This window comes from Mytilus trossulus, unplaced genomic scaffold, assembly GCF_036588685.1.
Source record: "Mytilus trossulus isolate FHL-02 unplaced genomic scaffold, PNRI_Mtr1.1.1.hap1 h1tg000103l__unscaffolded, whole genome shotgun sequence".
Classification (NCBI taxonomy): Eukaryota; Metazoa; Mollusca; class Bivalvia; order Mytilida; family Mytilidae; genus Mytilus; species Mytilus trossulus.
The window spans coordinates 1,194,133-1,220,463 of NW_026963296.1; the positions used below are offsets into that span (position 1 = coordinate 1,194,133).

The following is a 26,331-nucleotide window of genomic DNA, read 5'->3' on the forward strand; positions in this document are numbered from 1 at the left end:
AACATATACTGAATTAGGTTTTATAGTGGTTAGTGTTTGTTAACAGTTTATTTTGTTTTGCCGAGGAAGTTTCGAAGATTTTGTTTTAAAACATAGGGGTTGTAAGAACAGCGTGCGTGACGTTTGTATGACCAGTCGTGATTTTGGAAAAAAAATACAACGGCAATTTGAAGGTATATACGTGTCTATGTGATATTATGAACTTTCGAGGGAACTGTAACGAGTAATTTCTTTCATCAGACAATACAAGTATATTTCTGATGATTTTTGTAGACGGCAAAATAATTGTACTTTTGTTCCGTATCGATCCGTCAGTCTTATTTAAAATCGAATGCCTAAAAAGCAATTATTATACATGATTCGCTTGTGGACTTTGTAATAGTGTATCGTTGCAGCAAAACTGGTTTAGCTATTACATTTTTAAAGACTATTTACACCGTCCACCGTTGACCAAGTGATGATATTAACATAAATCAAGCTTGTCTCTTTTAAAATTACAAAATGACAGAGTTTTTTTCTGTTTTTATTGCACAAATGTACGGTCAAAGGTGATCAACTTTACAATAATAAATAATTTCGTCTTCTATGCAAATGAGTTTTTTAATTTAATTTCTGCTACATTCAAAACATCATGCCTTCTTAATAATTATTTTTGAAGTGCTGTCTTTTTGAAACTTAACTTTGACTTCCTCGATCTACATTACTTAAAGTATCTCTTTATCTTTCAAAGTGAATACAAAATTATTAGAAGATTTTTTTTGATGTTTTCCATTTTTATCCTTTAATACCCTACTAAACTGTACAAATTGGCTAGCATATTTATCAAATAAATTTTTTAATGAAAACGTACCAAAAAGTTTATAATAAATTATTTGTTTAAAGGGAAAGTTTTGTTGTAGTCAGGAAATAGGACAAGGTAGAATATTGGTTTGTACAAGTTATTATCTTTTTCTCAATAAAAATTGGACAAGTATTACTTTTACAATTGTATTCGTACAAATAATAACTTGTATGATGGCATCATACACGTCAGATAATTACTTGTGCAAAATGTTTGTACAAGTAATAACCTGTACAAAATAATAACATGTATACGACATATACAACAAACCTTAATCTTATTTTAGCAACATTTAAACATCAGTCTATGGAAGGTGCGATACGATAAAAACTTTTCTTATATCAATAAGCGATATTGTCTTATATCAACGGGTTGCATTGTGGGAAATCTCAGACGAATGTTTACATTTTTATGAAGGAACGAAGATTTCTCGGTATAAAGTAATGATTCTTTTCTTAAAACAGGCTGACATTTAACAAGACATACGTCTGCTGTATAATTTCCATGAATTATTTTAAGTTATACCAAGCAAGGTGTATTTAAACGAGAAAATTGAATTGTTGAATAAATGAGACATAAATGCACGATTTATCATTTGTAGATGTACAAATTCAATTAATGTCATGTAGCAAATTATGTGGAATGCAATTGAGATGAATTCAATTGTTGGATAAGCCAAAATCATCTATAGTCAAATATACTGCTTTATTTAAAAATATCAATGCGATGTTTGTCTTATATCATAGCGCTATTTTTTTTAATATCAAAAATTTATGAATGCGATACTTTTCTAATATAACTGCTATAGTTTTCTAATATAAAATTAATACGATGACACGTCACAATGCATGTCAAAAGAACCGCAAACATAATTCACCCTATTAGATTCTAATATAGGTCCAGTGGCCGATCAATGCATTTGAATTGGGACACAAGAGGCAGTGAGAAAAGGAGACCGTCCAATCGTTCCTTAGGGTTGGCCAAAATTAGCGGAGCAAAACAATTTTTAATTTCATCTGCAGATCATCATAGTTAGCTCACATACAAAAAAAAATCAGTTCAATATCTGAAAGCATTTAGAAAAAAATCTGTATAACTGAGATTTTCAACAATTTTAAAAGTCCATAGCCCGTAATTTCGGCAAAAATTAGCCAAGCAGAACAAAACTTAAACTTGATCTGTAACTCATCATGGTACTCACACTCATGAAGGCGTTTAAAAAAAACCTCCGTATAATGGTTTGTTACGGAATGACGGAATTTCGCAATTACGGAATTTCAGAATGACGGAATTTCGAAATTACGGAATTTCGGATTTTCGGAATTACGGAATTTCGAACAAGGGTAAAGCTATATGGCACCGACAACTTCGTTGCGGACCATACATATCATTACTTAAAAAAAAATTCTTTCAAACAGTCAAATCCAAAACAGCTCCAAATAACAATAAATATTCAAATGGTAAAATAAATATTCCAAACAAATTAAAATGTACAAATGCTGATGTCCCGAACTTTGAAGATACCAACTGAGTAGCCTCAGACTATAAATTGAACAACTTTAGATACAACGAAAATCAAAAATCTTGTCAAACAGAAAATGTATTTATTATTAACATAGGAAAAATATTGAGAGGGAAAACAATTCTTTTTTTATATCAAAGACTTTCCCCGTTGGTAAATCGATATCACTATGAAAATAATCAGCTCGCCGCCTGTACGCTCTTTTACATCGCGATGACCGTGAGGGCATTCCGTTTCTTTGTTACCACAGCGATTTGACTTGCGTTTTTGACTAGTAATCGATAGTATAAATAACATTCCGTATCGCTTGTTATAAATTCCTTTCTTCAATAAATACTAAAAAAAAAGTTTAGAAAACAAATGAATAAATGTCTGTTGACGTTAGAAATGTGGATATATTTTTTCCATATTTATACATTTAGATCGTTCAGTTCTGTTTATTTGGTATTTTTATTGACGTAATCGTTCTTGTACCATCATAACTGTCGTTACCTTTCAAGCTTTAGAAGTTTGTTTGTTCATATTGCACTTAACAAAAGATTCAGCACCCAAATGACGTTTTGAAGGACAGGAAAGCAGTTATTTATAAGAGGTTTATCTGAAATAAGATTTATAGATATATTAAGAAGATGGTACATGAGTTCGAATGAAAGAACTTTCCATCAAAGTAATAGTTTGTTTTAAGTAAACCAGAATAGATCAAAGTAGGGCCTTAAACACGGAGCCTTGACTCTCAGCGAACACCACGCTATATAGGAACCAAAAAAATTACTAGACATAAGTGTTAAACCACTAAAACAGGAAAACCAACAGTCTAATTTGTATAAAAAAAAGAGATTAAAAAATGCACAGGCCAAATTTTGTCGAATCAATCTGAACGAGGACAGTATGATTCATCTTTGTCAAACGTTAGTTTCATTGTTTTCAATAAAGAAAGTCTTCCATGTTGCGAGCATATCTGTCATATATTATTTCGGTGCGTTCATTATAAATTTGCTAAATGTTATATATATGTGAACAATGATTTTGATACTAAGCTATTTGATTACGACATTGTTTATTAAACCCCATCGGTACTGGCATTTTCAAAATTTGAAAATGGTTGATTGAACCTGGTTATATTGCGCCAAACCTGTCACGTGCATGACAGTATCATCAAATTCTGTCATATTTACAATGATGCATGAACAAAACAGACATAATAGGTAAAATGGTCAAAATATGGATACAGCAGTCAAATATTAATACTAATAATTACTAATATCGATATTACAAAAACACCGCTATGATATTTTAAAAGTATCGAATTGATATTTTAAAAGTATCGCATTGATATTTTATAAGTATCGCATTGATATTTTAAAAGCAGCGCATTGTTTATTTATGTATATAAGAAAAACACAGCACTTCAAATTTTACACGGCCATAAACTTTAGCTTCTAACTAACTTCTGAATGTATATTTAGACTCAACTGTTGTTTATATTTGAACAATAAGTTTTAAAGTTAGCATTTTCTTAATTTTTCGTTGCCGAAAACAACATTTTCCGCATTGAATGTCTGCATATTTACAATTGATATTAGACAATATCGCTCATTGATATAAGAAAAGTTTTTATCGATACGCTTCTTCCATAGACTGAACATTCTTATACCTAATGTAGTAAGTCGAGCACACCCTTTCAAACTAAAACATGTTTCATAAGTTTTCAGGATGTGAATTTATTGAATTTAGAAAAATGACACCTTCTAATGTATCGTAAATAACTCTGAAATCATCACTAGAATACAGTGAAATAAAGACTGATCATACAGTTTCAAAATATACAAGCGAGACTGATCGTACAGTGAGAAATTTAAACAAGTGTAATTTTCTTTTTTCTGGCTTCAAAGATCTGGTTGAAACCTTTACCACCACTTGAAATATACTTCATTTAGTCAATTAAGTCTGGTTTTCACGTTAATTTGTAAACTAAGAAGGTAAAACGATTGTTTTAGGTTCACTGATTGATTTGCCTTGGTGATGCACTTGAAAATCTCTTGATTAAGGCAAAGATCCGAATAATGAATGTGCTGAATTTAATTCTAAACCATTTGAGAATATCGATTTCAGCTGAATTAGTCATTAAGCAATGTACAGATGATCAACTTGCCATTTAATTCATTATTATGAGTATATCCATCAAATTTAAAATGTGATCCAAAAAGTTCTCGCTTCGAAAATCGCGACTTCCGGATAGCGTACAGAATAGTATCTACACTGTGTATTCTCTATCTTAAAAAGTTCATGTTGGTATTAAGACATCTTTATTTAATTACTGATGACAACTTAGAAATAAATATGCATTACATTACATCTGGGACTATTATACTAAGTATGATAGTCCCAGATTACATAGAGAATAATACATGGCAAAATCCGTATCATATGTCGTATCATCCCGAGGCATCAATATCAGCCCAAGGGCCTTTTGGCCCGAGGGATGATATTGGTCGAGGGTGATACGGCATGTGATACGGATTTTGCCATGTATTATACGCTTTATCATATATTTCAACAGAAGAGTATTATATTATATGAACTTTTTTCTGATCCATAGCACTGGGTTACCTTTAGTTCTGTTTTTGTCTTGTTTCAAAGCCATAAAATAACTGCTCAATTATTTATACGAAGCACCTGGGTTACATGTACCTTACAATTTGCGTGCTGTTATTTTAAAAATATTTTGTTTATTTTTGTATTTTTTATAGTTGCATTTAGTGTGCCAAAAAATATGAAAACTTGATGTTCGTGACGTCACATACAATATGAAAACTTGACGTTCGTGACGTTACATACCAAACAATGACATCATTCAAAAAAATGACCTATTTTGAGGATTTTTTTTCTAAAGCAAAAAAAAAGACCACAAAAAACTGACTTCATGTAAAAAAAAAAAAAAAAAAAAGTATGCGATACGGGTTAAGCTATGCGATACGGGGTATGCGATACAGGGTAGGTGATACAGACTGGAAAAACGAACCTTTATTAGATATACAAAATAGTTGTATTTTGTACTAAATATATGATAAATAGAGAATAATACATGGCAAAATCCGTATCATATGTCGTATCATCCCGAGGGCCTTTAGGCCCGAGGGATGATATTGGTCGAGGGTGATACGGCATGTGATACGGATTTTGCCATGTATTATACGCTTTATCATATATTTCAACAGAAGAGTATTATAGTATATGAACTGTTTTCTGATCCATAGCACTGGGTTACCTTCAGTTCTGCTTTTGTCTTATTTCAAAGCTTTAAAATAACTGCTTTATACGAAGCACCTATGTTGCCTTACAATCTGTTGTTTTGAAAATATTTTGTTTATAATTGTATAAATTTAAGTGTTTTGTATTTTTTATAGTTGCATTGAGTGTGCCAAAAAATATGTTGTAAAAACTTGATGTTCGTGACGTCACATACAATATGAAAACTTGATGTACGTGACGTAACATACCAAACAATGACGTCATTCCAAAAAATTACCTATTTTTTGAAAAAAAAATCTTAAGCAAAAAAAACCCCTAAAAAACTGACTTTAGTTAAAAAAAAAAAAAAAAAAAAAAAGGTATGCGATACGGGTTTTACCATGCGATACGGGGTATGCGATACGGGTTTAGCCATGCGATACGGGGTATGCGATACAGGGTAGGTGATACAGACTGGAAAAAAGAACCTTTATTAGATATACAAAATAGCTGTATTTTGTACTAAATATATGATAAATATATTTTTATCATATATTTAGTACAAAATACAGCTATTTTGTATATCTAATAAAGGTTCTTTTTTCCAGTCTGTATCACCTACCCTGTATCGCATACAAAATAGCTGTATTTTGTACTAAATATATGATAAATATATTTATCATATATTTAGTACAAAATACAGCTATTTTGTATATCTAATAAAGGTTCTTTTTTCCAGTCTGTATCACCTACCCTGTATCGCATACCCCGTATCGCATGGCTAAACCCGTATCGCATACCCCGTATCGCATACCTTTTTTTTTTTTTTTTTTTTTTTTTAACTAAAGTCAGTTTTTAGGGGTTATTTTTGCTTAAGAATTTTTTTTCAAAAAATAGGTAATTTTTTGGAATGACGTCATTGTTTGGTATGTTACGTCACGTACATCAAGTTTTCTTATTGTATGTGACGTCACGAACATCAAGTTTTTACAACATATTTTTTGGCACACTCAATGCAACTATAAAAAATACAAAACACTTAAATTTATACAATTATAAACAAAATATTTTCAAAACAACAGATTGTAAGGCAACATAGGTGCTTCGTATAAAGCAGTTATTTTAAAGCTTTGAAACAAGACAAAAGCAGAACTGAAGGTAACCCAGTGCTATGGATCAGAAAACAGTTCATATACTATAATACTCTTCTGTTGAAATATATGATAAAGCGTATAATACATGGCAAAATCCGTATCACATGCCGTATCACCCTCGACCAATATCATCCCTCGGGCCTAAAGGCCCTCGGGCTGATATTGATGTCTCGGGATGATACGACATATGATACGGATTTTGCCATGTATTATTCTCTATATAACAGGATATGAAAAAAATGTATGTGTCGTTTTATTTAAGTGTGTTGAATGATAATAAAATTTGACTTTTTCATTTCCGACAATGTCATGCATGTTCTTATAGATATACCGACCGAGCTGTCAGCTCGAGAGAAATGGGATATCATAACCAATGCGTTCTAAAATAATTGTTGATTTTGTAAATTTTTCAACTTAGTGAGTATCCTCATTTTGATTCGTTAACGATCTAAACCATTAAAAAGTTACATTTATATTACGCATAACTACAATCTTTTTATTTACATAAACATTTAATCACAGATATGTTTATAAAATTATAGATATCTCTGATATAAAACTGATGTTTATCTCGGCGTCTTAAATGTTATGAATTTGCGCAACACAGAATGTATATACATTGACAAATTATGATAACTGCCGAAAGCGGCTCTTGACAACATTAGACTAGTAAAGGAAGAATGTACCCGCTCTCGGCAAAACTCTCAAATATAATCACTTGGTAAATCATTATATGTTGACAGGTCCAACCGTTTTGTTCCTCATGTCAATCTTGGAATTTGTATTCGTTCTTGTTTTTCATTGTTTTGATTTAATTATGTTTTTATCAATATGTATAATTCTCCAACGACTTGGACTTTATCTTAGATCGAGACAGTTTGTTTCCACCCGAGTGAACTCAAATATATATGACGGTTCCGACAACTTTAACAACGGCTAGTTTTGCTAAAATCAAAAAAACAAAAAAATAACCTGCAGATATATATGGTACAGACAGACGGACGTACATACCTACAAAAAAAATCGATTCCCCTTTTAAGTAGTAAGTAGCCAGGCCCGCCAATTATGAAAATTTCTGGTTCCGCCACTGACTATCATCGTAGACAGCTAGGGCATACAAAATGTCACTTCGTAATCAGAGTCGGGTTTAGAGGGTTTTTTAGGGGGTCCACTTTTTGAGGGGGGAAATTGGTTGATTATATAGGGAATTATTGAAGCATGACTGGAGCGACCCCCCTCTTAGGCAGTCCGTGTGCTTTCCACTTATGAAAATTCCTGGATCCGTCACTCAGAATAATGAAGGTGATTTAAATTGACACCTCAGTACATTGAGTGTGAGGCAGATCTAAATGGAAGGCCTTCAGAGAGTCCGATGTTGTCACAGAATGAGTGAGCATATACAAACTCTTCAGCGTCATACAAGTGAACGGTTTAGCTAGCTATAAAACCAGGTTCAATCCACAATTTTCTGCATCAGAAAATGCCGGTCTGTTCCAAGCCAGGAATATGACAGTTGTTATCCATTCGTTTGATGTGCAGGCGCTGATCCAGAAGGGGGAAGGTGATTATGGGGGTTGGAACCCCTTTTTTTGACGATCAATGCATTTGAATGGGTACATTTAGTAGTAAACACACACACCCTTTTGTCCCGGGTTACGAGCACCTTTTTAAAATGGCTGCCGGATCCGCCCCTGATGTGTTTGAGCTTTTGATTTTGCCATTTAATTAGGGGCTTTCCGTTTTGAATTTTCCCCCGGAGTTCACTTTTTTTATGATTTTCTTTTAGCATAGCTAGTAGCAAAAAGGATTTATGTAATTCTGTATGTAGAAAGTTGCAAATTATCTGCAAGCTGCAGACCTAACCTTTATGTTGATTTGAGGCAGTGAGAAAAGGGGACCGTCCAATCGTTCCTTAGGGTTGTCAATATAGCTTTATAGCTTTAAGAACTCCCGCCAACTTCAACTTGCTATCTTTATATATTATTAAGAAATGATTACATTCCTTGGTTTCTCAGTACTTATCAGACCTCGTATGATAATATTTAAGGTCAAACAACTACAAAGTCCATGACGCATGGTGGTTATTAAACATTTTAGAATATGTTTGTTTTTCAAAATATTTTTCGCGGGGGAAGATATAGATCATTGACAAATAATCTTTTTTCAATTTACCACTTTGTGCATTTTTGTCCGTTTGTTATTCCATTCTTGGTTCCTAAATATATATAGTATATTTACATATATGATATAACCAGAATATAACATTTCTGTTGGACTGATTCGATCTAAATTTAGCCTTCCCACACGACGTATGATCAGACCACTTTTGTTCACCTCAGGAGACAAGCAAAACAAACAGATAACTACGCCAGTTAACACAGTTTGACACTTCAGTTTAGTTTATCATTTATATCAAATGCAGCAATGGGCGCTGATTTAATTCTCTATTTATTAATTGTGATTTTCTGTGGAAATTTGGTAAGTAAAATCATGACAACTTTTGATGTTTGGTCAAAATGAACATGTGAACATGATATATGCCGGCCAGTTCATTTGACATATTTGACATATATCTTAAATATTTAATATATAAAGATATATAATACGACGAGGGGGGTATATAATAAGTTGGAACTAGAATATGGGTTAAATTGTAAGAGAAGAAAAATAGGGCGGAATACTTTGATATAATTTTTTATTTTTCGTCAGTTTTGCGGACACTATTTATGGATCCTCTGCGAACGTTTCCTCAACTGAGTTTTTTTAAAACATTATTTCAATTAATTTATGATTTGATATAGTACTTGAAATTGCAAATTATATGATTCATGAACATGTACCTATAGTTTATTAGCATTCAACAGAAACGGTATATATATGTTTCTAATTGATATTATATAAATTCGTGTTCTACAACGCATGTTATTTTAATAAAATATATACCAATTATTACTTCAAAACTAAATCCTATTTAGAAATGTTTGAGGGATATTAACTTTTTAACTGGAAACCATACCTCAATTCGATGTTGGTTGGTAGACTAGTAAAAGAGGAAATCTAGTGATTTATGATTTTATTGTTAGGGGGTAAATAATCGTCATACCAATTAATGCTTCCGGGAGGGTATTTCTTGTCAACTTCCGGGGGGGGGGGGGGGGGGTTACTGGTTACATAAATATTTCATATAAGCATGTCAGTAATCCAATAGTTTCTATTCTTCATTTTTTCAGTAAATGTCATACGACACTACAAAGCATATCAAAATGTAAGCATCATTGAAAAAAAGGAGGGGTATTTTTTTAGGTTGCTTGACTGGAGTTCAATATTCATTATTAAAGTTAGAAAATAATAGCAATTGGCCCTAAAAGATAATGGTCAATGTCTACACTACAGTAGTCGAGGGAAAAAACGTAACGGTAAAGGAAGAAGACAAAAGCATTGGCGGATCGCGGGGGGGGGGGGGGGGGGGTTCAGGTCGTTGAAACCCTCTTTTTTTGGACGATCAATGCATTTGAATGGGGACATGTAGCTGGACTCACCCCTTTCGTCCTCCCCTCGAAAGCAAAATAAACAATCAAACAAATCCAACTATAACATTTTTTAATATCTCCCCCGTTTTTAGTCCGAGGTACCTCGGACTACCACTTTTTATGCATGTATTCGCTTTGTCCATGCCATGAAGAAATACGGCAAAAGGAAAAAGTCACAAAAAACATTGTTTAAACAGCTTTCTTTTTTATACAGAAGTCCACGGTTTGACATTAAAGGATTTTTATTCAAACCTTGAACTAATAACTGTTAAAATACAAGTAGAGTGCACCTTGGTTGTAATCCTTGATCCTTGTTTGTGATTGCCCAATTGGGGACCAGATTAGACAAGGTCAAAAACTAGGACTGATCTTTAGGACTAGTTCGAGAGAAAATGAACAACATAGAAAAGAAAAGACTTTTACTCGTGTGTGCTGTTTTATTTACTTTGGTTGTCATGGTAATTAAAAAATATAAAAGCTGCTGACATCGACATAAACAAATGCAATTTTAGTAGTTTAGCTACATTCAAAAATTTAAGTGTTTTGCACTTAATAAAGTACTATTTCAACGATAAGAAAATAATTTTAGGTCACTGTATATTCTTCATTTTAGAAGAAATTAGTTTTCAATATGTACATGATGTAGAGATTTTGTCATTTTAGACTAAAATGCGATTTTAATTGTTGTGATATTCAGAGTTAGTAAGTAAGTATTTTTTATTGGTTTAAAATCCAAAATTACACTGGATACCAAGACAATCCAATATATTCAAACATATATATCATACCAAATTCATAAACATTGTATATTTATATAAGGAGGTGATACCACAAAGTTTTTTAGTACTTATTAATTGTACCTTTTTAGAAATGTACATGTCGCTTATAAATTTAACAATAATTCTAGTTATATCAGTCTCAACACACATATAAAAAAAAAATCTTGCTTCATTAGTCATATTTAAAAAAGATGGAACTATTTCACAAATTTTGGAAAACAATTGGTCTCTAATTATATTTAGTTTTGTACATTTAAAAGTAAAATGAAATTCATCTTCTACTTTAATGAGACACAAAGGACTGATTCTTTAATTTTCTTCTACAGGGGTTTTAGTGTGACGCCCTTGTTCAATTCTAACAACACTATTATTAATGCGTTTTTTAGCAAAATGCCCTATTGCTTTTCTGTCTATTTTTAACAATAAATAGGTTTCCAATTTATAATTTTCTTTAAGCTCTTAGCTGTCTATATGTTCTCAGCTTATTATGACTCCAGGAGTGTACTGATTTATTATCACAAAATATATTTTCTTTCAATTAATTAAGATGTCTAGATCATTAAGTTTGGAATGAATTGCATATAATAAATGCCTTTTTGAAATAGCATCATAATTTTTCCAAACATGTGAAAAATTTAATGTAGCAAGTAACTGTTCAATCTTTTTAGCAAATCCATTGGTTAATTGCAGGTTTGAACAATATACATTTTTAAGTAAACAATTGTTATTAGATTTTATTCAGAAGAAATCCTGTTTGATTCATATGAAAAAAAAATCAAAATGTGAGTTTTAATTATTGCGATTATAATGGTCAGTGGCAGATCCAGAACTTTTCCTTAAGGGGGGGGGGGGGGGGGCACTGACCTAAGGGGGTCGCTCCAGTCATGCTTCAATGATTCCCTATATAATCAGCCAAATTTTCCCCACGAAAGGTGGGGGCCTGGGTCCCCCCCCTGGATCCGCCTATGAAAATGTTGCATTTTTGCAATAATGAAAATGTTGCCATATTTTTATTTCTGAATTTACAGTAACAATATCTACCTTTCAGTGCACTCATGTGTACCATACATTTTAATCTATTTCAGAAATGTATAAGAAATATTTACATTATATTTATTTAGTTTCTATCTTCCTTGACATTTGTGATTGCATAGTATACTATTATATAATGTTATAACCTGATTTATCATGTAAAACTATGTAAATAATATATGAGGGTTATAAATGGGGTACCCCATAATTGACAAATGACGGTAAAATATTTACTAAAATAACTTTAACAATAAATACTTAACTATTCATTTTTATGTGAAAAAAAGTAAAATCACAAAAATACTGAACTCCAAGGAAAATCAAATGGCAAAATCAAATGATAAAACACATCAAATGAATGGACAATAACTGTCATATTCCTGATTTGGAAAAGGCATTTTCAAATGTAGAAAATTGTGGATTAAACCTGGTTTTATAGCTCTTAACCTCTCACTTGTATGACAATATTATCAAATTCCATTACAAATGTATTATCAAATGGTATTAAGCTACAGAACTAGATTTGATAAATGAAGACAAAAAAGTATGGTTCATTTGATGTTTGTTTAAAACTTTTTTATCAGTTGTTTATATTTGTAGGTGGTTGCCAAAGATGGACAATGTTCAATGTACGGAGATTGTGGGCCAGCCGAAGCAGGGTCCTCTAAACATCTCAATTGTAAATATAACGGACCAGCAAAACCCCTTACAGATCCAGATGGACTCAAAATCCTTGAGACATATTGTCCCGAATTAGTAACAGGTAAATATCTGAAAAACCTTAAAAACTATGACAGGTCCATATCTACTGTAAATCTGTCAAGACATATTGTCCGGAGTTAGTAACAGGTAAATATCCAGAACCTTATAAAATCTATGAGAGATCCAAGTGGATTCAAAATACTTGAAACATATTGTCCTGAATTAGTAACAGGTAAATAATCAAGAACCTTAAGAAATCCATGACAGATCTAAGTGGACTAAAAATCCTTGAGACATATTGTCCTGAATTAGTAACGAGTAAAAAACAGAAAAACCTTAAGAAACCCATGACCGATCCATGTGGACCAAAAATCCTTGTGACATATGCATGGTCCTAAATTAGTAACAGGTAAATATCAAGAAATTGAAAATTTCATGACAGACCCAAGTGGAAACTTTGTCACAGTATTTAATTTGATCCTTCAACAAAAATATAAAAAAAACAAAATTTTTGAACCAACCATTTTGTCAGAAAATTACACTGGTTATATAGCTTTTTGACAAACACTAGTTTTGATCATTGAGAAGCTTTTAATATTCCTTTTTCAACACAATGTAATCAAAATGTTTAGCTGACTTTACAGAGTTGTCTCCCTGTAGTGTTACATGTAGGTACCACCTTAAATCCACAAAAATTGGTATCACAAAAATCATGAAAATATATGAATCCACAGTATGCAAAATGAGATATTGTTTGGAAAATTTTATTTCAAAAGAAATATTATATAGCAAGACAAACATGTATGTGATAAATACTTATGTCCATACACTGTATCACTGAGTTAAAAATATAGCTCTGCAAGCCAAAAATGATACAGGATTTTAAGGACACTGAAAGATATTTGAAGAACCCCATCAGGAAATATCATTATGTAAATGTCTCTTTAAAAAGAAGGGTTTTAAGTTATTAAAAGACTCCCAAAAAATATGGAGAGCTTTTACATATATATATAGGGCGGAAATTCAAATAAAATTTTGTAACCAGACAAGAAAATAATTGACTAGTTTTACGACAAACTCGTAAGTTGTTCATTTGTATGATAAAGAAATCTTATATTTACATAACACCATAACATCGAGATATTAGGACCTTAAGTCGGTCAGGTGACCTTAAACTAAGTTTGCTTTATATGATAAGGGCAACAAGTAGTGCAACATTTATCAATGAATACCAAAGAGTTGTGTGTAAAGTGAAATGAGCGTATTACAAATTATTATACATTTAATTTGTTCCAGACGAATTCAAAACACTAGCTATCTTAGTTTCTTCCATTTAAAATTCATTTTAATTGAATATGGCCAGGGTTAAAACACTAGCTATTTTAGTTTCTTCCATTTACAAAATTCATTTTCATTGCATATATTATGGCCAGGGTTGTTTTATTTGTTGGTTTACAGATTTTTTTATGTACAAATAAATTAAAGTCAACTTAAAGTTAAATAGTACCCAGTACAAATAGAATAGACCACTTTTGAGTTCATCCGTTACTCACCAGAAAAAACTCTTCAATTATGCCAGAGACATATAATACATGTATTATATGTCTCTGATTATGCGTGCCTTTATGACAACATTTACCAGATAGAGGGGGTCGCCTGTATCCCTGCACTATTTACGTTCATCAAGTGTCTTAGTAATTGTCATTGTGAAGGATCAACTAGAAATAATGGTTGTTCTGTAGGTACTTAATCACAATTCCCTAATGACAGCAATGCTAATTGTAAATTTTGAGAATTCAATTTGCCGAATAATTCGTACAATATAGATTTAAAGTTTTCCAACCACTCGCTCATCATTGGAATGGAAGTGTGCATCGAACTCGAAAGTCTATTATAACAGCACTTTTTTTCTATTAGATGAAAATTCAACATGTCACCTCTGATAGTTGACCAACAGATTTTTGCGAGTTCAATGCATATTTATATATCATTTACATTGTTTTTAGCTTTTGATTTCAAACAGCCATGTTAAAAAAAATTAAAATATATGCATATATTATAGATTACAATATTCAACAATAATAAGTGCCACCTTTAAATGAATGAAATGAAAAATGGATGTAGCTTAACAATAATTATTTGTATTTTGTCCAGTGTGATCACATATGATATGATCCACAACATTTGTGTTTAGTTTTTGATGACTTATCAGTGAAAACATTTGTGTTCACTTTGAGACATCACATGAACTATTTTTGTATTTTCATTAAATAATTTTATTTTCATTATATTTTTGTTTGTTTGTAATTTCAACCAGAAACTATTTTTGTACTTTGATGAAATAAAGTGACCAAAAGGGGCTTTGAATATTCAGTGTGCAGTCTCTTATTTTTAAAATTCACTGTATTTACAAAAGTAGATATGCAGCAGTTACTAATATTTCAATTTGTTTTTTTAGGAAACAATACTTTAGCCTGCTGTGACACTACCCAATTCCGTACACTAATTATTTTTGTATTTTCATTAAGAAAAAATGACCAAAAGGGGCTTTGAATATGAAGTGTACATTATCTTATTTGACTAAATAGATATATGAAGATGTGGTGTGAGTGCCAATGAGACAACTCTCCATCCAAATAACAATTTAAAAAAGTAAACCATTATAATTAAGTCAATGTTTTTTTAAAAGAAGATATGAATTAAGCAGAAATACTTATATATATATTTTTTTCTGTAGGAAATAATACGTTAACATGTTGTGATACTACCCAACTCCGTACACTACAGGCTAATTTAGGAGTACCTCAGCAGATGTTACTAAGATGTCCGTCTTGTTTCCGTAACTTTCTAAATCTCTACTGTTATACAACATGCAGTCCAAACCAAAATAACTATGTTACTATTGATTATGTAAAGCCTGATATACCGACTGGTAATAAAGAAGCCGCAGTGGCTACCCATTATTATATCTCAGAAAATTTTGCCAACGGTATGTTTAATTCTTGTAAAGATGTTCAAATGCCAAGTGCCAATCAAAAAGCATTGAATATTTTATGTGGACATACTGCAGCCGAGTGCACCCCTCAGAAATGGCTGGATTTCATGGGGGATACATCAAATGGACAGACACCATTCAGAATCACCTTTATTATCGGAAACACCGCCACACCCCCTCCAGGGACGAACGTAACCTTACATCCAATGGATACCATGACATCTAAATGTAGTGAAAGAGCTTTCAACAAATCAGCATGTAGCTGTCAAGATTGCGCAGCATCATGTGCACCGATTCCATCCCCGCCACCGACAGAAATTGAATCAACTATATTGGGTTTGGATACTTGGTATTTTGTAATGGGATTATTATATATAGTATTTCTAATAGTTTTTTTCACGTCTTACCTTGTTAGCTACTTTCTTTGTGAACCACAACAGGAACGAAACTCCTTTACAACAGTTTATCAAAATGGTATCCATGGTAATGGTACAACAAACATGAATGGTTCTCACTCAGAAAAAAATCATCACCAAACAAAATATAATTCTGAGGCCATTGTTCAACTGTCAGATATAAGTTTTATGGAAAAGCTTGGAGCAGCAATGGAGCGAATGTTACAAAGGACATTTACTAGATGGGGTGCCTGTTGTGCTAGACATCCAGTTCTAGTAATAGTGCTTGGAGTTATCATTGCTGGAGCCCTGTCTGCTGGAATTGCTTTGTTCAAGGTTACAACCAATCCAGTAGAACTTTGGTCATCCAGTAATAGTAGAGCCAGACAGGAGAAAGATTACTTTGATTCACATTTTGGGTAAGTTTTTATTTGATTCAAATTTTGGCTGAATTTTCTTTGATTCACATTTTTCTCATTTCCGTAAACATGCTGTACATGTGGGTATTATTACTGTGGATTCATTGTAATAAATTTCTGTGGATTCCAATTTTGTGGATTGAGGATTTATTTTTTATTTTTCTGGATATATAGTTTCTTCAACTGTTTTGCCAAAGATTGCGTAAAAGCTAAAATAGTCTGTTTTAAATGTGTGTATCATTAAAAAAATAACACATTTGGGGTTCATTTATTATACTCATCAAAACTCATGATTTTTGTTTTCCATGAATAATTGTTAAAATTGAGAATGGTAATGGGGAATGTGTCAAAGAGACAACAACCTGTCCATAGAATAGATAACAGCTGAAGGTCACCACCAGATCTTCAATGCAGGGAGAAATTCCTGCACCCAGAGGCATCCTTCAGCTGGCTCTTAAACAAATATACATATAATACCATTTTATGAAAGATATGCAAACTGATTTCTTGTTTTTTAATGTTGTAGAAGTTATGAACCAATGCATGCATGTCACAAGTCAGGAGCCTCTGGCCTTTGTTAATCTTGTATTATTTTAATTTTAGTTTCTTGTGTACAATTTGGAAATTAGTATGACGTTAATTATCACTGAACTAGTATGTATTTGTTTAGGGGCCAGCTGAAGGATGCCTCTGGGTGCGGGAATTACCCGCTTCTGTCCAACTGTCACGCTTCAGGTCAAAGTTTTTGGTCAAGGAAGTTTTGATGAAGTTGAAGTCCAATCAACTTTAAACTTATAACACACATTTGATCTTTCTAATTTTAATGCCAAATTAAAGATTTTCCCTCATTTTCACAGTCCATTAAACATAGAAAATGATAGTGTGGATGGGGCGCTCGTATACTTGGGACCCATTATTGTTTCATCATGTTTTTTTCCCACACACTTAAGGTGTGCTGACTGCCATTGCCAAAGTTTTTACAACAGTTTGAAGTTTATAAAAGAGGTGAAAATTAAAAGATATATATCTTTTTTAAATTTTGTATTTGAGACCATATATTTTAGAATAGAACAGTTAGTCTTAACATTCTTATATAATCATTAATGTTTTCCCTCTTAGACATGTGCTGTGTGATGCCCGATAGTTTAAAACAAGATTTAGTGGTAAAAAAGGAAGATAACTTTAAAAATATTTTACATTTTGTATTTTAGACCATTTTACAGAATAGAACAGTTAGTAATTACCAGACCAAACAACCATACAAAATACAGACATCCTCTACCTCCGCCTGCTCCATCATCAGCTTACATAGACTACAGTAATCTCTTTGATAAAGAATTCTTACATATGGTAATATATTGAAAATAAAGATTTTTTGTTTGAAAAATTGCAATAGGATTGGTGTTTCAAAAAATAAAAACTTGCATTTTAAATCATCAGCTCATGTTGACTAACATATTCATTTGTGTATAGTTATCTGTTTTCTTACATGTACTACATGGTGTAGTAACATTTTGAAAATTAAACTAATTCAAATTAGTTAATTCTAAATCGATTACAATTATATGTGAATGCAGCACTAGTGGTACGATGTCTGCATGGTCCATATTCACAATGGTCAGGTCAAATTTAATGATTTTCATAAATAATAAAAATATATAAAGTCATAACCTGGAAATGGGAGATAACTTTTGAATTATATTAAATATATTTTGTATTTAAGTTCTTGAAAATGCAAAACAAAATAATATTCAAAAATATTCAATTGCAAGAAATGGAAGATAACTCGTGGATTTTTTTAATAAGTTTTTTTTTTAATTCAAGTCCAAGAAATATAATACAGGCAAAAAATGAGAGTTTACTCTTGGGGTTTTAATAAATTTTTATATTCATTTAAGTTTTAGAAAATATAATACAAGAATGTTTCTAATGCAAGAAATGGGTTGAGTCAACTTTTAAAAGTATGATACATTTTTATTTTCCTTCAAGATCTAGAAATATAATTAATACAAGAATCTTTCAGATGCAAAAAATAGGAGTTATTACTCTTGGAGTTATAATATTTTTTTATTTTCATATGACAGATTCTAGAAAAGGGGAGATAACTTATGGAATTATTAAGAAATAATTCATGGGGGCTTGAATATATCATGATTTTACCACGGGTTGGCCCTTTATGACAAATATTTTACCCTGATACGTTTCTATGTTGTTATGATTTTCGGTAATACAAGCGTGTACTTTCCTGCAAAATGCTCATATTATAACGTCGCAAACTCATTCATAAAAAAGCATATGAAGTGGGAGTACGATCGGAACAGCCCATGCAATATATTCAAATTTTACCACGGGTGTGTACTCAAAGCGTTTGAAGGACGTCATGTTAGAATAATAAATAATATTTGATTAGCTTCTAGATATGCAGCTTGAGATTGAGGCTTTGACAGCAACCTATAACAATAAGACAGTCAAATTAGAAGACATCTGCTTTAAACCATTAGCTCCTGACAATAATAACTGTGCAACACAGAGTGTGTTAGAATACTGGCAGAAGAACCATACCACCCTTGACAAAGTTATCATGGATGAGTGGGGATCTACCGTAATGGCAGATTTTATTGACCATTTTGAATATTGTGTGAGGTAAGTGACAAAACATAAAAACCCTTATAAAGTTATCATGGATGAGTGGGGATCTACCGTAATGGCAGATTTTATTGACCATTTAGAATATTGCATGAGGTGAGTGGCAAAACATAAAAACCCTTCATAAAGTTATCATGGATGAGTGGGGATCTACCGTAATGGCAGATTTTATTGATCATTTTGAATATTGCGTGAATTGAGTGGCAAAACATAAAAACCCTTCATAAAGTTATTATGGATGAGTGGGGATCTACCGTAATGGCAGATTTTATAGACCATTTTGAATATTGTGTGAGGTGAGTGGCAAAACATAAAAACCCTTCATAATGTTATCATGGATGAGTGGGGATCTACCGTAATGGCAGATTTTATTGACCATTTTGAATATTGTGTGAGGTGAGTGGCAAAACATAAAAACCCTTCATAAAGTTATTATGGATGAGTGGGGATCTACCGTAATGGCAGATTTTATAGACCATTTTGAATATTGTGTGAGGTGAGTGGCAAAACATAAAAACCCTTCATAATGTTATCATGGATGAGTGGGGATCTACCGTAATGGCAGATTTTATTGACCATTTTGAATATTGCGTGAGGTGAGAGGCAAAACATAAAAACCCTTCATAAAGTTATCATGGATGAGTGGGGATCTACCGTAATGGCAGATTTTATTGACCATTTTGAATATTGTGTGAGGTGAGTGGCAAAACATAAAAACCCTTCATAATGTTATCATGGATGAGTGGGGATCTACCATAATGGCAGATTTTATAGACCATTTTGAATATTGTGTGAGGTGAGTGGCAAAACATAAAAACCCTTCATAAAGTTATCATGGATGAGTGGGGATCCACCGTAATGGCAGATTTTATTGACCATTTTGAATATTGTGTGAGGTGAGTGGCAAAACATAAAAACCCTTCATAAAGTTATCATGGATGAGTGGGGATCTACCGTAACGGCAGATTTTATAGACAATTTTGAATATTGCGTGAGGTGAGTGGCAAAACATAAAAACCCTTCATAAAGTTATCATGGATGAGTGGGGATCTACCGTAATGGCAGATTTTATTGACCATTTTGAATATTGTGTGAGGTGAGTGGCGAAACATAAAAACCCTTCATAAAGTTATTATGGATGAGTGGGGATCTACCGTAATGGCAGATTTTATTGACCATTTTGAATATTGCGAGAGGTAAGTGACAGGATCAATCAATATCAACACGACTATCTTCCTCACTTTCAAAATTCTATGTATTTTGTATATACTGCAAATTCAGAAATTATTGTGATGTTTTTATTACTGTGAAAAATACAACAGGGATATTAATCGCAATGATTTCAGTTTGTTTTATGAAATTTATATTTGACTTCAACACCCTTGACAAAATAGTCATGGATGAGTGGGGATTTACTGTAATGGCAGATTTTATAAACCATTTTGAATACTGTTTGAGCTGAGTGGCAATCACCCTCACTTTCAATATTCTATATATTTTGTATTTACTGTAAATTCAGAATTTATTGCAAAAAATACAACAGGGATATAATTGCAATAATTTATTGAGTTTGATTTTGAAATTTTTATAAGACTTTTATAGAATTTTTTCTCAATATGTCAAAAACTTAGAATCACATTTTAGTCTGAAATGGCAAAATCGCAATAATAAATGCACACATTAAATTCTGAATTTACAGTACAAGCTCTGAAAAAGGACTTATTAAGTACACACAATGTATGTCTGCCTTATACACAATTATGTCAATTTTTGAAAATTTCAGCAAAACCATAATGAATTTCAATTTTTATAAATATAAGAAGATGTGGTATGAGTGCCAATGAGACAAGTCTCCATCCAAATATCAATTTATAAAAGTAAACCATTTAGGTCAATGTACAGCCTTCAACATGGAGCCTTGGCTCACACGATACAACAAGCTATAAAGGGCCCAAAATTACTAACTAGTGTAAAACCATTCAGACGTGAACACCAACAGTGTAATCTTTATAAAAAAACGAGAAACCAGAAACACGTATAAATTACATAAACAAACGACAACACTACTGTGCATCAATAATACAATGAATTTGTTTATGTTCAAGTTGGTTTTTTTCAACTCTAATGTTATAATAGTTTCTTTCGTTAGTTGGGAAAAATTCTCAAACTTTATATTTATTTAAAGAATTACAAAAATATAGAAAATTGAAAAAAGGTATGTTTTTAAATAGATTTTAAATGTGGAAGATAGTTGACAGAGTACATTTATGTTTTATAGTGCTCCAGCTTCAACACAAGACAGGACAGGATTGAATATATCGTGCCTGGCAGTAGACTCAGCGCCCACTTTCCCATGGGTAGTAATGGGAGGATACGATAGTATGTATTTCAGCTTACTGTAAACCAACTTATTTTCGCGAGCGATTTATTTTCGCGACTTTCGCGAGTAGAAAAATAACGCTAATATAAATCGTCGCAGATATGTTAATCTTTGATCTTTCCTTAATAAACTGCATCAAGTAAATTAGATAATCGCGAAATTAAATAGCCACAAAGTGGTCAAGAAAGGGTAAAACGCGAAATAAAGTATCCGCGAAAATAAGTTGGTTTACAGTATTTTTACTGATCACCTGGTAACATTCCTAGTATGCATAACCAAGTTAGGGTCATAGACATAAAAGGGGGAAAAGGGGGGGGGGGGCTTTACATGGTTAAATAGTAGATAGAATAGTCATTTCACAATTAGGAAATAAAATAGTCATTTCACAAAAAACATAAAGATGAAAAAATAGATTACAGATTGCCTTTTTTAACCATTTGTAGGAAACACAGTAAATGATTAGTTTTGGAGCAAGAAAACATATAATAGATATAGGAAGATATGGTATGAGTGCCAATGAGACACCACTCCATCTAAGTAACAATTTATAAAAGCTTTGGCTCACATGGAACAGCAAGCTTTTAAGGGCCCCAAAAATTACTAGTGTTAAACCATTCAAACTGGAAATTTTTAAACCAACGATCTAATCTATATAAAAACACAGCTGTTTGCATGAAACGTTTTTTTACCAAACTTTAATATAGTAGAAAATAAGGAACCAATGTGTCAATTATTTTCTGTTCTTCTGTTTAAAATAGTAAATGTTCTATTTTTAGGTACAAATTATAAGAATTCAACAGCATTTGTCATAACTATATTGGTGAATAACCACTTAAAAGATGAAGACAATGAAAAAGCTAAAGCTTGGGAAAAGGTGTTGATATCCTACCTACAAAGTAAACAAGATCATCCCAATATGACTATTTCATTCAGTACAGAGGTAAGGACTATTCCATTAACTACATGGGGGAGGTTATGTAGTGAAATAAACAAAATTGCTAAAGAAAATATGGCAATAGTAGAGGGAATTTGGAGGTTCTTACCTTATATCCCCCTCATCCATTCTAATGGAATAGCCAACATTTACATTACTTCCTTAAATGTCCAAAATATAATCAAATTCGAAGGGATACTATTGGGGCAGGCTTTTGCATTTACTGTAAGATAATCTTATATTGGAACAGTTTAAAGACTGATGATGACATCATGTTGTTCGTTGAATAAATGTATTTTTTCCGGAGACAGATGTATAACATGTATAAGTTGTGCCATATTTGAATTTTATGTAAAATTATACTAATTCATTACTATACTATTTTCATGAATAAAAGCTGTTTAAACTATTAAAAAGCCCAAAAATAAAATCCATATATATCAATGAGACAACCACACAGCTAATCCCAACAAAACATCTACAGTTCTCAGGTTTTACATTGCAAGCAAGAATTTATTTGAGTTATTGCCCCTTAACCATAACTTTTAATTTTCATTTGCACATCTTAATCATCTTATTCTTTCAATAATACAACAATTAATTAAGTTTATATCTTTTTCATTTCTTAATAAAATGAGACTTTTAAAGAGAATTTAAGTGATTTATTTAAAGAAATTAATAAAAGTCACATAGAATTAATTGTTGTCAGCTGATTCGCACGCCTCCATGTGCAAGATTTTCCCTCTGTATTGAGTACCAACTAGTGGCCTTCCCCTATAGACTGCTGGGTTTTTGTCTCATTGACACATTCTCCATTTCCATTCTCAATTTTATTTATAATAGTTAATTTGCTGTTGATAATATGAATAGAAACAAAAAAAGTGTTTTGAAAGTGTTTGTTTAATGCATATTTGTCTTTTTTCAGAGATCTATAGAGGATGAGTTAAACAGAGAAAGTCAGTCTGATGTCTTGACCATTCTGATCAGCTACCTGATTATGTTTGGATATATAACTCTCACCCTCGGGCAGTATGGGTCATGTGACAATCCTGCAAGATTATTGGTAAATTTAATTTTATCATACTTCGCATGAAAATGCCACATTTTGATTGGATTATACTAGGGAAATAATTAACTCTAGCCTCAGCAGGAGACAATTCTTTGATGTTCACCCTCTCATGCAGACCAATCAAAAATAAATAATAATAATGAATTGCATTTACAACAATGAAATAAAGACAATGATCAAGTTCTACTTTTTAGCCTTAACCTTTTTATAGATTGTCAAAATAAAAAAATAAAAATCTTGCATCTCTTCTGTTGTTTTTCTAATAACTGTAAAATTGTTAACAATTTTATCTACTTTCGTGTTCATTCTTAAGCTACTGTGGATTCATTAATATTCTTTTGGTACCATTTTTTTTGGATCCAGGGGAACCACAAATTAAAATATGCAACAAATTACATATTTTCTGTATGATTATATGCAGACTTTTCATAAACAACGAAATTAAACCTCCACAAATATGCAAGTTTTTCTCAAACCACAAAAATTGGAACCCATGAAAATAAATCCATCCACTGTATAAGCTTTTCATAATGTGCTCGATTTCTAAATGTATTTTATTTGCAGATTGATTCCAAGATAACATTAGGACTATCAGGAGTAACAATTGTACTATTATCAGTAGCTGCCTCCCTCGGGACCTATAGCTACTTTGGAATACCAGCAACACTTATCATCATAGAAGTTGTACCATTCTTAGTCCTGGCTGTCGGTGTGGACAACATCTTTATTTTAGTTCAAACTTATCAGGTACAGTTTTTAAAGCTAATGTACCTCTTTGATTATTATGTTTTAAGCTTGATAAATTGATACATTTTATTCATTCACATCATCATCCAAGGCTTTGACTTCTAATTGTGATTTGAATGGAGAGTTGTATCATATGCACTCATATGCACTCATACCACATCTTATTTATATTATACATGAGTCTCAGGTGAACTGATTTCAGGTGAGTTTCAGGTGAATCTCTCATGAATTTTGAGGGTATGTCACATAATTTTTTTCATATGAAATTCTCATGAATTTTCAAATTTCACTGTAGCTAAACTTGGTCATAAATGCCCTCAAAATTATAATGGTTCCTGTAAAACTCTAAAAAAGAAATGATAATAAACTTCTAAAAGCATTGGTATCTCTTAATCTAGAGACGGGACAATTTTTTTGAGCTTGACATTTTGTTAGGACGCTTGTCATTTTTTTAAGACTGAAAATTTATGCCAGAGTCATCGAATGATCTAATATTTTAAACTTTTGATACACTTTATACATGTGTAAATCAGACACTTCATAAAAAAAAATATATTATTCTGTAAATTCAGAAAACATTTAGTGGTTTTTATAAATGCAAATAATGTGACTATTTCATTAATAAAAACTGCATTTCGATACATACATCTGGTTATTGATTTTCTTAAAATCACAATTATTAATCAATTTTGCTTTTTTCACCCTTTTAAGATTGCAAAAATGAATGCAAGCAATAATTTCTAAATGTAGTTTTTGATTAAAATATGAGTGGGAACATTGTTTCAGTGTTATCAAAACTTGTGTTCAAATTATAATAATCAGGAAACAATATTTCTAATTATTTGACTTTTTATAGAGAGATACAAGATTGAGAGATGAGAGTTTAGAAGAACAGATCGGTAGAATAGTTGGGAGAGTTGGACCAAGCATGTTGTTAAGTAGCTCAGCTGAATCCATTGCTTTCTTCTTAGGTAAGACATACATATTTAATATATTATAATTTTGTGTCATGTTTTGTCAGTTTTTAATACCATGTTGACTTTTGATAAAGAGGACTTTTAAAAACTTCTGATCTGTGATCTGTTATTTTATCTCCTGAACTTTTATAACCTTTGATAATCATTTGTTATCTAACACAAAATCAATAAACTTAATTAAATATTAGCCTTGTCAAGCACCTGTCATAATTGACACTGTCAGTTTTTACATTCCTATTTATATATGAAGATAACAAAGATTGTCAAAAGATCCTTAATTTTCAACATTCATTTACATATACTTAAAATTTATATCTACTATTTTTAGCTCATAAAAATGTACTGTTAACAAATCAATATTTGTATCCCATTTTTTTTTAAATCTAAGGCAGTCGCTCAGTGGTTCCATAATTTTGCCTATGATATATAAACTTACAAATGTGGGAACAGGTTTATGTGTAAAAACCATCCTTCATTCATAAATTGTTTTTATGAAAATTCCAACCCATAGATATATTTTATTTGAAAATCATAACCCATTCGTATATGATTTTCCAGCTAATCAAATACTTTGGATTCATTTATTATCATGGATATATGATTTCATAGTTTTCCAAAAGTCTGCATTCAATTATACTATATATCATCAAATTTGCAATTCTTTGAATATTTGACTTCGTGGTTTCCCTGTAACAGCGAAATCCACAAAAATTGGTATCCAACAAAAAATAATGAATCCACAGAAGTCATACAATCTGAGTTGAGTAAAAATAGTTATATTCTGGTGAAAAAAAATCATCTGGGGGAGGGGAGGGAATTGGGAGTAAAGTGGGCGGTTAGATTAGTGAAAAGGGAATTAGGGACCCCTGTCAACTCCATCAGAACAAGGATTTTATTGCTATGCAGATTTTGTAAACTTTATAGATTGTAATAATTTATTAACCACTTTTGAAACTTATAATAAGTTTATCTGGTGAA

The 26,331-nt window shown here is 31.7% G+C and overlaps 1 protein-coding gene across 4 annotated transcripts in view; it reads left to right on the forward strand.

Annotated features, from left to right (window-relative positions):
• The first annotated feature begins 8,955 nt into the window (after positions 1 to 8,955).
• Positions 8,956 to 26,331, forward strand: part of LOC134699963 (NPC intracellular cholesterol transporter 1-like) — a 32,530-nt gene continuing 15,154 nt past the window's right edge. Inside the window, exons 1-10 of one of the 4 annotated variants that reach the window (XM_063561365.1) lie at positions 8,956 to 9,226; positions 12,690 to 12,852; positions 15,529 to 16,600; positions 17,812 to 17,950; positions 19,011 to 19,243; positions 21,525 to 21,625; positions 22,403 to 22,566; positions 23,486 to 23,623; positions 24,194 to 24,376; positions 25,233 to 25,347. In XM_063561365.1, the coding sequence (XP_063417435.1) occupies positions 9,173 to 9,226; positions 12,690 to 12,852; positions 15,529 to 16,600; positions 17,812 to 17,950; positions 19,011 to 19,243; positions 21,525 to 21,625; positions 22,403 to 22,566; positions 23,486 to 23,623; positions 24,194 to 24,376; positions 25,233 to 25,347 (2,362 nt within the window). In that variant the 5' untranslated portion in view covers positions 8,956 to 9,172. Of the gene's footprint in view, positions 9,227 to 10,604; positions 10,737 to 12,689; positions 12,853 to 15,528; positions 16,601 to 17,811; positions 17,951 to 19,010; positions 19,244 to 21,524; positions 21,626 to 22,402; positions 22,567 to 23,485; positions 23,624 to 24,193; positions 24,377 to 25,232; positions 25,348 to 26,331 lie in introns of those variants that run through there. The other 3 variants (XM_063561364.1, XM_063561366.1, XM_063561367.1) reach the window with 3 other exon arrangements.